The sequence below is a fragment of the Telmatherina bonti genome (genome assembly GCF_933228915.1).
Source record: "Telmatherina bonti genome assembly, chromosome: 19".
Taxonomy (NCBI): domain Eukaryota; kingdom Metazoa; phylum Chordata; class Actinopteri; order Atheriniformes; family Telmatherinidae; genus Telmatherina; species Telmatherina bonti.
The window spans coordinates 5935279-5949008 of record NC_136617.1 but is presented as its reverse complement, the minus strand read 5'-3'; the positions used below and the strand labels follow the sequence as shown (position 1 = coordinate 5949008).

Here is a 13730-nt window from a genome sequence, read left to right as displayed (position 1 = left end):
GGTTCTGAGGAGGATCCGTCTCTATCGGATCAGCTGAGGACCGGGTTCTGGGGTGGATCCGTCTCTATCGGATCAGCTGAGGACCGGGTTCTGAGGAGGATCCGTCTCTATCGGATCAGCTGAGGACCGGGTTCTGGGGTGGATCCGTCTCTATCGGATCAGCTGAGGACCGGGTTCTGAGGAGGATCCGTCTCTATCGGATCAGCTGAGGACCGGGTTCTGGGGTGGATCCGTCTCTATCGGATCAGCTGAGGACCGGGTTCTGGGGAGGATCCGTCTCTATCGGATCAGCTGAGGACCGGGTTCTGGGGAGGATCCGTCTCTATCGGATCAGCTGAGGACCGGGTTCTGGGGAGGATCCGTCTCTATCGGATCAGCTGAGGACCGGGTTCTGAGGAGGATCCGTCTCTATCGGATCAGCTGAGGACCGGGTTCTGAGGAGGATCCGTCTCTATCGGATCAGCTGAGGACCGGGTTCTGAGGAGGATCCGTCTCTATCGGATCAGCTGAGGACCGGGTTCTGGGGTGGATCCGTCTCTATCGGATCAGCTGAGGACCGGGTTCTGGGGAGGATCCGTCTCTATCGGATCAGCTGAGGACCGGGTTCTGGGGAGGATCCGTCTCTATCGGATCAGCTGAGGTCCAGATGGGTCTTTCAGGTCCTGGTTCAGGTCCGTTACCGAGGAAAACTCTACATCTGCAACATTGGCTTTGCAGCAAACGCTGAATGTGAGTTTTGTTTTAACTTCTGCACATCAGGAACCCCATGAAGAAGAAGTGGGAGGTATGAACGCGAACACACAGACCCGCTGGCGTTCAGAACAACTGTCTGACAGTAACCTGAAGACTCGTGGTGGTTGGGTCTGACCGGAGGACAACCTGAACGTTTCCACAACAAGTCGCTTTACGTGGTAGAAAACGTCCCAAACGTCTGCAAACAGTTCTCTGTCCAGTGATAAAAACTTCCTTCAGTCTATTTATAACAACAAACCAGATGATTTACAAATACTTTAATGTCCTTTTGCATAAGAATTCCTTCAACATTCAGTTGTTTTTAATTAATTCCAATTTCTTTGCTGTCGTCAATCAGCATAGAAAAATGTCTGCTGCCTCCCAGGTCCATGGCGGTCTTGGCGAGGCCGGTGATCGGCCCAGCGGCGCTCACTCGGTCCACGCCAGCGCTCAGTGGGTGAAGCTGAGCCAGGCCTCGGTTCTGGATCACCGAGATCTCGTTGCTCTTCATGGCCAGGCTGTTGGTGATGGCCGTGGCGTACCGGTTCCAGAACCCAGGGTCCACGTTCATGGCTCGAGCCGACAGGTCCTTCTGGAACATGTCGCTGAACTTCACGACCTCTCCGCTCAGCAGGGCCATGGGGTTCTCCACCGACAGACGCCGGCCTCTCCTGGCAGGAGCGTTGTTCCACATGTGGGTTCCCATATGAACCTGGAAAAAAAGCTTTTTAAAATGAATGAGTTTAAAAAAATATATTTTATACCCAGCAGAAGATAAACAACATATACGTTTTATCATTAATCTGATGCAGCAGCACGTCTGTAAAAAGTTGGAACAGGAGCAGCAAGAGCTGGAAAAGTCACAACTGGAAGAGAATTTGATGAATATTCAGGGTAAATGGCTGCAGGTGACTGGAGCCCTCAGATGCAAAGATGGACAGAGCTTCACCAAACCGAGACAAACTGGATCCAAAAGTTCTGCAACAATTAGAGAAAAATTCCCACCATCTTCAGGGCCCAAAATATTGAAATATTCAAAGGTTTAGAAGGAATCTCTGTATGCATGCGACAAGGCTGGATGCTGGTGATCTTCTGCAGTAAAACCAGAGATGTCATTTCCTGGTCCAGAAAGTAAAAGTCCTGCCATGTTTTTGGATCTACCTGCACATCTAGAACAGGTGTTTTCACTGACAGGCTCGTTTACCTGGCAGACGAACTCTGCTTGTTAAATTCAGCTGGTTTGGTGACTGGTCGGAACAGACATGATTCTCTACTGGAAACCAGTGCATGGACTCAGGAAGCTTCCAGAAACCAGTGTGAACCCAGTTCATGCAGGTTAAAGCTCCATCATATGTGAAGAGGATCCAGAAACACGCCGTCTTCTCTGGACCAAAGCTCATTTAAAATGTTCTGAGTGGAAACCTGGATGAAGATGTGGAATAGTTTGTGGACAGCATGGACGGCGTGTCCTGCAGACTAAAGAGGAGAGGGAGCATCCAGCTTGTTATCAGCCTGCATCTCTGATGGGATGGGGTTGCATTAGTGCCGATGGCGTGGGCAGCTTCCACATCTGGGAAGCTCCATCAATGCTGAAACATCTGCTCCCATCCAGACAACGTCTCTTTCAGGGAAGACCTTCCACCATGCTGGACCACATCCTGATGGTGGAACAGGAGAACTGGTCCAGCAGGACCACATCCTGATGGTGGAACAGGAGAACTGGTCCAGCAGGACCATGCTGAACCACATCCTGATGGTGGAACAGGAGAACTGGTCCAGTAGGACCACATCCTGATGGTGGAACAGGAGAACTGGTCCAGCAGGACCACATCCTGATGGTGGAACAGGAGAACTGGTCCAGCAGGACCACATCCTGATGGTGGAACAGGAGAACTGGTCCAGCAGGACCACATCCTGATGGTGGAACAGGAGAACTGGTCCAGTAGGACCACGCTGGACCACATCCTGATGGTGGAACAGGAGAACTGGTCCAGCAGGACCACATCCTGATGGTGGAACAGGAGAACTGGTCCAGCAGGACCACATCCTGATGGTGGAACAGGAGAACTGGTCCAGCAGGACCACATCCTGATGGTGGAACAGGAGAACTGGTCCAGTAGGACCACGCTGGACCACATCCTGATGGTGGAACAGGAGAACTGGTCCAGTAGGACCACGCTGGACCACATCCTGATGGTGGAACGGGAGAACTGGTCCAGCAGGACCACATCCTGATGGTGGAACAGGAGAACTGGTCCAGTAGGACCACATCCTGATGGTGGAACAGGAGAACTGGTCCAGCAGGACCACATCCTGATGGCGGAACAGGAGAACTGGTCCAGTAGGACCACGCTGGACCACATCCTGATGGTGGAACAGGAGAACTGGTCCAGCAGGACCACGCTGGACCACATCCTGATGGTGGAACAGGAGAACTGGTCCAGCAGGACCACATCCTGATGGCGGAACAGGAGAACTGGTCCAGCAGGACCACGCTGGACCACATCCTGATGGTGGAACAGGAGAACTGGTCCAGTAGGACCACATCCTGATGGCGGAACAGGAGAACTGGTCCAGTAGGACCACGCTGGACCACATCCTGATGGTGGAACGGGAGAACTGGTCCAGCAGGACCACATCCTGATGGCGGAACAGGAGAACTGGTCCAGTAGGACCATGCTGAACCACATCCTGCATAATCACAACAGGCTTTACTTCTCATTTTATTCTCAAAACCTTCAAATGTAATGGGAAATATTTCCTAAAAGACTGAAAAAGTTAAGAAAAAAATCCTTGCAAGTCTTTCCAACAACAGCTCCACGATTTTCTGATGTTTCCGTCTCTGACTCATCATGACAACTGGATGCATTTGAAAATCACTGGGGCGAAACTGTCTGATAACAGAAATTTGATCTGTTCCGCCCATAGCCCCGCCCCGTGTAGCCCCGCCCCACCCATATATATATATATATATATATATATATATATATACATATTAGACACACTCTGATTTTCCTTCCAGATAACTGAAACAACTGAAACAACTTTGTGTTATTCGGTAGAATCTACCAGGTCCGGACCTTCAGGTTGCCTTTGGTGGTGAAAGCTCTCCCGCAGACGGAGCAGACGAACGGTTTCTCTCCGGTGTGCGTGCGCTCGTGGATCTGCAGGGCGCTGGCTGATGAAAAGTTCTTCCCGCAGACGTTGCAGTTGTGCTGTTTGGCTGTCCGGCGAGGAGGGGCGGGGCCGAGCAGAGAGGTGACGCCCGGGCTGCAGGTGGTGGGGTAAACGGCGGCGATGTGGACGCTGAACGGCGGCCGCTGACCTTCCATTGCGGCGTTCGGCTGGCTGTGACTGTTCACCTCGCCGTTGGTGGAGACAATCAGACCGGGGAGGATTTGACCTGCAGCTGAAATAAAGCACATGTGACACGATCAGCACCTTATTGATCTTACTGAAACCTACATGGATTACTTGGGATTCATTATGAAAAATAAAAATCAGAATCAGCATTTATCTGGTTAATGGCGATCTTTCAGCAGGACACGACAAACGATACGCAGAACATCCATCCTGCATGTAAATCTCAACAAATGAATTAATCACAAATCAATATTATTTGCAGCATTTTTTAATTTAAATGGATTTTATTGCAGCCTCTCATCCAATTATTACTGGGATTAGCTCCAGCGTCACCTGCAAGCCTCAACTGGAACAACTGGTCAGGAGAATGGATGGATGGATGAATAATCCCATGCTGATCAGGAAAAACATCCTGGATGCTACCATCCGGAACAGAAAAACATCCTGAATACGACCATCCAGAACAGGAACAACATTCTGGATACTACCATCCAGAACAGGAACAACATTCTGGATACTACCATCCAGAACAGGAACAACATTCTGGATACTACCGTCCGGAACAGGAACAACATCCTGGATACGACCATCCAGAACAGGAACAACATTCTGGATACTACCATCCAGAACAGGAACAACATTCTGGATACTACCATCCAGAACAGGAACAACATTCTGGATACTACCGTCCGGAACAGGAACAACATTCTGGATGCTACCATCCAGAACAGGAACAACATTCTGGATACTACCATCCAGAACAGGAATAACATTCTGAATACTACCATCCAGAACAGGAACAACATTCTGGATACTACCATCCAGAACAGGAACAACATTCTGGATACCACCATCCAGAACAGAAAAACATTCTGGATACTACCATCCAGAACAGAAAAACATCCTGGATACGACCATCCAGAACAGAAAAACATCCTGGATACGACCATCCAGAACAGAAAAACATTCTGGATGCCACCATCCAGAACAGGAACAACATTCTGGATGCCACCATCCGGAACAGGAACAACATTCTGGATGCTACCATCCAGAACAGAAAAACATTCTGGATACTACCATCCAGAACAGAAAAACATCCTGGATACGACCATCCAGAACAGAAAAACATCCTGGATACGACCATCCAGAACAGAAAAACATTCTGGATGCCACCATCCAGAACAGGAACAACATTCTGGATGCCACCATCCGGAACAGGAACAACATTCTGGATGCTACCATCCAGAACAGAAAAACATCCTGGATACGACCATCCAGAACAGGAACAACATTCTGGATACTACCATCCGGAACAGGAACAACATTCTGGATGCTACCATCCGGAACAGGAACAACATTCTGGATGCTACCATCCGGAACAGGAACAACATTCTGGATGCTACCATCCAGACCAGGAACAACATTCTGGATACTACCATCCAGAACAGGAACAACATTCTGGATACTACCATCCAGAACAGAAAAACATCCTGGATACGACCATCCAGAACAGGAACAACATTCTGGATACTACCATCCAGAACAGAAAAACATTCTGGATGCCACCATCCGGAACAGGAACAACATTCTGGATGCCACCATCCGGAACAGGAACAACATTCTAGATACTACCATCCGGAACAGGAACAACATTCTGGATGCCACCATCCGGAACAGGAACAACATTCTGGATGCCATCATCCGGAACAGGAACAACATTCTGGATACTACCATCCAGAACAGGAACAACATTCTGGATGCCACCATCCGGAACAGGAACAACATTCTGGATGCCACCATCCGGAACAGGAACAACATTCTGGATGCCACCATCCGGAACAGGAACAACATCCTGGATACTACCATCCAGAACAGGAACAACATCCTGGATACTACCATCCAGAACAGGAACAACATTCTGGATGCCACCATCCGGAACAGGAACAACATTCTAGATGCCACCATCCGGAACAGGAACAACATCCTGGATACTACCATCCAGAACAGGAACAACATCCTGGATACTACCATCCAGAACAGGAACAACATTCTGGATGCCACCATCCGGAACAGGAACAACATTCTGGATGCCACCATCCGGAACAGGAACAACATCCTGGATACTACCATCCAGAACAGGAACAACATCCTGGATACTACCATCCAGAACAGGAACAACATTCTGGATGCCACCATCCGGAACAGGAACAACATTCTGGATGCCACCATCCGGAACAGGAACAACATCCTGGATACTACCCTCCGGAACAGGAACAACATCCTGGATACTACCCTCCGGAACAGGAACAACATTCTGGATACTACCATCCGGAACAGGAACAACATCCTGGATACTACCCTCCGGAACAGGAACAACATCCTGGATACTACCCTCCGGAACAGGAACAACATCCTGGATACTACCCTCCGGAACAGGAACAACATTCTGGATACTACCATCCGGAACAGGAACAACATCCTGGATACTACCATCCAGAACCGGAACAAATTTTCATCACTGAAAGAGAACAAACATGCAACAAACACCACAATGTAGCCGAGACACTGTGGATTCATTATCAATGGATCCGGAATCTGATAGTGGATCCATATAAGCTGGATGTAGGACCAGAACGTCGGCTGCTGGATGGTGGTCTGACCTCACTGCACTTTTCTTGTTGGAAGAAAATCCTGAAATTTGTTCCAGTAATTTGATTTACAGGAAATGTTCTAACTTCTACTGTAGGACGGGAATGCTGCTGTTAAAACCAGCTGATTTATGTCTGACTGTGAACATCCAGCAGCAGCTTCACATGCAGAGCAGAACAGCTGCTCTAACAGCAGCTGGGGGGGGGTTCTGAGCTGGGGTTCTTATTTCAGCACCACACCGGGACTCCTGTTTGTTTATGTTAAATAAAAGTTTGATGACATGTCTTTAATAATAACCCTTTGTGTGAATATCTCTGTCTAATAAAAATAAAAACGGACGCCCTACTTCCACTCTACCTCGTTCTCGGCTCGGCTGGAACGCCACGCCGTACGGAGCCTCTTCCTTCACGCACAGCTTGTCGGGATGAACTCCTTGCAGATTCTGTGCAGAAGTCGGACACTCTGCTTCCTCCCTCTTTACCGGCGCAACCAGGGGTTCCTGTGAATCTGGCTTGACGTAGCCGGCAGTCGGTGATGTGATGGCGGCTTCAGAGATGCTCTGAAACAGAGGCACGCAGGACACCTGTGGACTGTTTTCGCTGAAGTTCTGTGGCTTGTTTTCCCCGTCTTTGCATCCGTCCATCAGGGGCTTCGAGGCATAGCTCAAACTGGAGTCAATCATCCGCATCTGGTTTTCCAGAGCTGCTATGCTTGACGCAGCAGCTGAAGTACAATCAGAAGTAAAAGGTTTAGTTTCGTTCTGCTCTGCGTTTTCCTCCTCCTCCTCTTCATCCTCCATTGCGACATCATCGGTAAACTCGTTGCCGCTGAGGCTATCGAAGTTTTCGCCGTCCAGCTCCTGCAGGGCGTCCGCCACGGCCGACTCGGGCTCCTGCCCCACCATGTGCATGCGGATGTGCTGCTGCAGGACGACGGCGTTGGTGAACTTTTTCTGGCAGATGGGACACGAGTGCTGCACCTGAACCGGCGGGTTTTCTCTGTGCACGCCCACGTGAGTCTTCAGGTTGCCCTTGGTGGTGAAGGCCCGGCCACACACCTTGCACTTGAAGGGCCTCTCGCCTGTGTGGATGCGGTGGTGCATCTTCAGCGCGCTCTGGCAGCTGAGGACGCGGTGACAGAGGACGCACTGGTTGGGGTCGGTGATCTTTTTGTCAATATTCTCCACCAGCTGCTGAAGCTTTGAGGTTTCTGACGTTTGCATAGAATCGGTAAATATCGCCTCTGGCGGGTATGAGGGGGGCGGAGGGCTGGAGACGGGGGATGCTGAGGAGTTGGGCTCGGGCGTGGTGGCTTGCAGTCTCAACTGCACACCCTCTGTATTCAGTAATTTGGAGGCTTCTGTCTCACGGTTAGACTGTGGAGACTCTGAAACAGGAGAGAAACCAGCCTCACTGCCTCTGACGTTAGGCGACACAGATACACATTCAGCTGGAGCTGCCTGATAAGGAGATTTAACAGATGGCGTTACACTTACAGGGTCACTCGAGCCTCCAATACTGGCAACAGTGGAGGGAAGCGGAAGACCCATGTTGGCTGGAAGAGTTGCAACAATCGGTTTGCTGTCCAACCACGAGGAGACGGGCTTTTCTGGAGGGACAGACATCCCGTAGGGAATCCCAGAACTTGTTGGCACATTGTCCAGATACTCTGGCACGGGGAAGGGGTTCATCTGAACGTGAGGATACTTGTCTTTATGCCTCTGAAAGTGCACCTTTAAGTTGCCCTTGGTGGAGAAGCGGTTGCCACAGATGTTGCATTTGAAGGGTCTCTCCCCCGTGTGGGAGCGCAGGTGGATCTGCAGGGCGCTGTCGCTGCCAAACACTTTGGCACAAAACCTGCATTTATGCTTGAAGAAGGGCTCCTCAGGGCTGGGCTTGGTCTCGAACAGCGACACACTCGGCAGCTTCCCTTTCCTGTGCTTCATCAGGGCTGCCAGAGGGTCCAGAGCGTTGGCCGTGGCGGCTATGCTAGCCAGGGGGTTGGGGAAGATGACGCTGCTCGGAGGGCTCTGAGGTAGAAACGGCAGGCTGGAGGAGGAGCCGAGGAGGCCACTCGGTGGCAGGGACAGCGCGCTGGACGAGCTCAGAGTCTGGGTGCTGCTGCAGAGCGAGGCGGTGTACGGCGGCAGCTGCGTGGACATGCTGCTGCTGCTGGGGAGGGACGCGGTGGCGCTCTCCGCTGAGTGACAGCTAACGTCTCTGAACGTGGACTGTCCACAGACACTTTGGGAGGGGAGACTTTGGGACAAGGACACAGCAGCTTGTCCATTAACAGAGGAGGGCATGGTTCCTGACAGAGGCAGGATGGGGGGAGGGATGATGCCCGGGGAGGGGAAAGGGTTCGGCGCCAGACTCAAAGACCTGGACACCGGGTTCAGCGCTGCTTGTGTGGGCTGCCTGTTCATCACGGCCACCTGGCTGCAGATCTGCTCTATGAGCTGCAGCTGGTGGACCTGTTGCTGCTGCAGAGCCAGCAGATGCTCCAGGATGAGCGGGATGGCCGCCGAGGCCGCCTTACCCCCCGGACCGCCGCCGTCCATGCCCTGCGAGAACTGCGCCACGGCCACCCTGGTGCTGTGGAGGATCTCCAGCGTGACGTTGGTGCTCGGCAGGCTGTATCGGCATGACGCCGACGTCCGCGGGGACGAGGACTCGGCTGAATCCGCAGGCTGAGGGCTGGACGTTGACGTGCATTTGTCCAGGTCCATACCTTCGTCCCACTCCCTCCCTTCTTCCTCGTTATCCAGACTGTCGTTATCGTTCGTCATTGCGTCTCCCGGCTCAAAGCCGGCGTCCGTGGACTCCGCCGCAGACGAGTCGCTGGACGCCACGCTGGGAGCTGGAGAGGGCTCGACAGGAGACTCCTCAGGACCCGACGTCCCCTCGTTCTCCTTCACAATCAGAACCATGGGGTCCTCGGTGCAGACGCCCCGATGCTGGATCAGTTCGGACCAGGAGAAAAACTGAGCGCAGCATTTGTCACACATGTGTGTTTCCTCTTCGTCAGGACCTTCTGCAGCGTCTGAAAGACAGAACAGAAAGATGGACAAAAAGTTCCTAAAAATGTCCAGATTTCTTTGAATATTTGTAGGAAATAGTTGCAGTGATTTAAAGAACCATGTTTCAAGTCCAGTATCTGAGTCAGAACCAGACTCGGTCCAGTTCGGAGGAGCTTCCTGTAGTTTGGAGACTGATGATGTTGATCATCTTCATGTTTAGTTTATACGTTCGACACAACTTCCTCTCATGATCTTTATGTTTTCACGCCGACGTGTTTCATGTTTCTGCAGAAATGATGAAAAACCTGCAGATCTACGACCCTCAGATGCGTCTCCTCTCCATCGCGCCTGGATCAGACGAACATCTGGCTGCGTCTGCAGAGCTGAGCGACACGAGGAGGGATTCAGACATCTGGTCGCCGTGTGTCGGAGAAGAGACGACTTCACTGGGATTTGACTGAGTGAATTTGGCAGCAGTGATGATGATGCTGTGAAAAGTCATTTATACGTGTTGGTGTGGTCAAAGACCTGCGAGGACCGGTTCAGGTCCAGGTTCTGGTGAGGATCCATCCCTCCATCGGTACGGTTTCCAAAGATCTTTAGTCCAGTTCTTGGGTCATGTCACCTTCATCCTTTTCTGGCTTCGTGAAGCCACGTTTCCATGGAAACCAGTTCTGATCCGGCTTCGGCCGACAGCAGATGGATCAGCTGAAGGTCCAGATGGATCTCTCAGGTCCTGGTTCAAGTCTTTGCTGGATTTTAGACCCTGTCTTTTGTTTTTTTGCCCTCCACGTGTTTCTGCCTCCATGCTGGGACATGCTAACAGCTAACAGCTAACAGTTAGCTAGCAGCTAAAATCAGCTTCTTGCTAACTTCCTGTCTTCGTTCTGATCGTTGCTGCTTTTCAGATGAAACTAAAGAAAAGGGAACAAATGAAAAAGTTTTGTGTGACGTGTTTTTCTGCCTGAATGATTCATAAGTCGTGAAATTCCTCTGACGGGGTTCAGGTACCCGAACGGGACTAAAACTGAAGTAAAAAGCAGAAAAACTTGTTGATAAAGAACATTAAAATCTTTTTTTTCCTTCTAAACTGTATTTTTTAATTCATATTTATGTTTATTTTAATCAGCAGTGAAACTTTTTTCCTTCTTTTCTGCAAACCAGCAGAAAAAGTTCAACTTTCAGAGCAAAATTACAGAAAATATAAAAGGTTGATATTATAATTTGCACCAATATCATGACTTGAATCATGTTCAGTCATTCAATTATTTGATACAATTTACTGACAAAAAGCTTATTAAAAGTACAAAGAAGAGCACTTTTTAGATTTAGGTTGTCATGGAAACAGCATTTATCGTGGTTAAGGCTTGGCTTTTTGGCTTTTTGTTGTTTCTCATCTTGTTGGAGAAAAACACGTCCGGTAAATAAGAAGAGTGTATTTTAGGTTCATGGTATGAATAATCCCCGCGTTCTGCGTACATGTGACGATTCAGACATGGGTCATGTTCAGGAACCAGAACTGGAAATGCAGGAAGAAGCAGAAAAGACGGAGAATTATTGATCCAGATCATTTTGACAGATTAAAACAAAGTCAGGGACGAGGACGCGACGACTCAAAAAATTTACTTTTATCCAAATAAAATGATATTTTCACAAACAGAAAATAAAAATTCTTTGTAAAAGCTTTAAATCAGCTCAGATATTAAAAATGTAAAAAAGATTTTGGAAATGTTGAATTAAATGAAGCTTGTTGCTGATTTCTGCTGCATGTTGCAGCTTTTTTCCCACGACTGCGTCGCGCCAACGTCTTGTCGTCTCTGCAGAACTCATTCCTTCTCTTTTTTCTGTTTCACGTTGATAAAAAGGCAACATTTGCCATCATCATCATCATCATCATCATCAGTAAATATCATAAATGTTCAGGAAAGTTCTGGATGATCCCGATGAGTTTCTTCTCTTCCTTTGGACCGAATGTCACACTTTATAATCACTGTTGCATCTGTTGTGGTCTTGGTTCATTAGGAAACCGGCAGTAGAGCAGATGGAGGGATCTGGAGGGGGGGGCAGCTGCTCACATCACTTTTACAGTTAAAAACATGAGAAAGTTGAGATTTCCTCTGATTGTTTTGTTAAGATTTTTGTATTTTTGACTAAAGATGTGCGACCATTTCACTCCCCCGACTCTGAAAGTTTCCTCAGTAACCGGAGCCGTCTTTCAGTCTGTCTGAAAGCCAGGCTGGTCCAGGTTCTGCTCGCGCTACGTGGGTGGTCTGGAGATCACCAGGGCGATTCAGCAAACACGGAGAGAAAACATTTTCACTGTTTCAGCTTTAAGATCCACTTCCAGAGAAAACAAAGAACAGATCAGGTTTGATCCAAACTCATTTCAACGTTCAGAAAACAGATTTAGGTCCGTTTCTTGGAGGGTTTGCAGACGACAGACCCTCGGCTCCGTCCTCCTGCTCCGTCTGAGCGACCTCTGGGCTCCAGAGGGGTCACATGGACTAATTGTTTTTGATCCAGACACGGACCACTTGGCCCTCGCAGGGCGAAGCTGACAAAGGTTAAGTCAGCAGCCCGATGCCGAGCCGGCATGCTGCAGGGCCGGGGAGGGCCGGCGGGGCCAAACGGGGCCTCCTGCTCGCTCTGACTCCCTTTTAAACAAAATGATTTGATTTAATCTGATTCTGCAGAAAGAAAAAAATGGTGTAAAATCTAGAAAATATGAAGAATAAATTTATCATTAATGAGCTGAACTGTAAAACACGACGATGTGAAGTTAAAGAAGAGAGAAAAATACAGGAATTATTAGTATCATCATCAGTTATGAACCTTTTATTTCACCTGAAACCTCAGTTTAATTTAAAATTTCAGTTTAATTTAAAATTTCAGTTTAATTTAAAATTTCTGTTCTGTGTCAATAAAACATTAAATAAATTAAAATGTTTGTTTTATTCATGTAGAAGTAAATTTGCTGCTGATTTATTTGTTAATAAACAGGAAAGTTTTCACGTCTAAATTCATTTTGAGATTTATTTTGCTTTATTTTATGAGTAAAACACATTTAAATAGTTTCCAGAATAAAAGCTCCGTTTGCTTCAGTTTGTTTTAATCTGATTTAATGACGTGAAATAAAAATAAAATACTAAATGATTTATTTTATTGTTTTATCTAAACTGAATAGTTGTATTTTATTCCTTCATTAAAAGTGAAAAACCTGCAGTGAGTGTGAAGTGAAGCAGCAGAACAGATGATGGACACCTACCGCGCGCGCGGCGCCGCAGCCCGCGCGGGGTCGCCTCCTCTCCCGGCCGGAGGTGCTGCGGCTTGGCTTGCTTGCGGCGGGACATGTCGATCCTCCTCCTCCTCCTGCTGCTCCTGCTGCTGCAGACTCATCTACGAGCTGCGACTGGGAGGCTGGGGGGGCGCGGGGCGCGTGAAATACGCGCGCCGCGGCTGCTGCTGATGGTCGCGCGCAGATTGCGCATGTCAGCGTGATTATGATGGAGGGAGGATGAAGCTGTTAGAGTCGAGCTGGTTGATTGGCTGCAGTCCAGTCAGATCACGGTCGGTATGTCTGATCCTGATCCTGATCCTGTCCGGCGCGCGCGGCGGAACTCCGCGTCTCCTCCTGTTTGGCTCCTCTCTGATCTCCTCTCTCAGCTCCTGGAGGAGGTAACACCCCGTCCAGAGCCGCAGCAGCCTCCTCTCCAGGAGTCTCCAGGAACTAAACGGAACCGCCGCGTCGAGCTGCTTCTTTTCTAAACTTTCTGCTGAAAGAAAAGAGAAATGTCGCTCAGTGCGCGCGGAGAGCCCGCGTGCCTCCCTGCCTGCTCCGCGCCTCCTCCTCCTCCTCCTCCTCCTCCTCCAGGTCCATCATGATGCCCTGCAGCCATAGGCTGCTGCCGCCACACCGCAGGAGGTGTCGGAGCGACCTCCCACCATCTATCTCCTTTATGTTGGAGGA

At 49.4% G+C, this 13730-nt stretch overlaps 1 protein-coding gene across 1 annotated transcript; it reads right to left on the bottom strand.

Annotated features, from left to right (window-relative positions):
- Positions 1–1054: 1054 nt before the first annotated feature.
- sall3b (spalt-like transcription factor 3b) lies at positions 1055–13113 on the bottom strand (the record flags this gene model as incomplete). Its single annotated transcript, XM_079259243.1, has 4 exons — positions 1055–1444; positions 3813–4141; positions 7102–9786; positions 13029–13113. 4 exons carry the CDS (start codon positions 13111–13113, stop codon positions 1055–1057), a joined length of 3489 nt encoding a protein of 1162 aa, XP_079115369.1.
- Between the last annotated feature and the right edge of the window lie 617 nt (positions 13114–13730).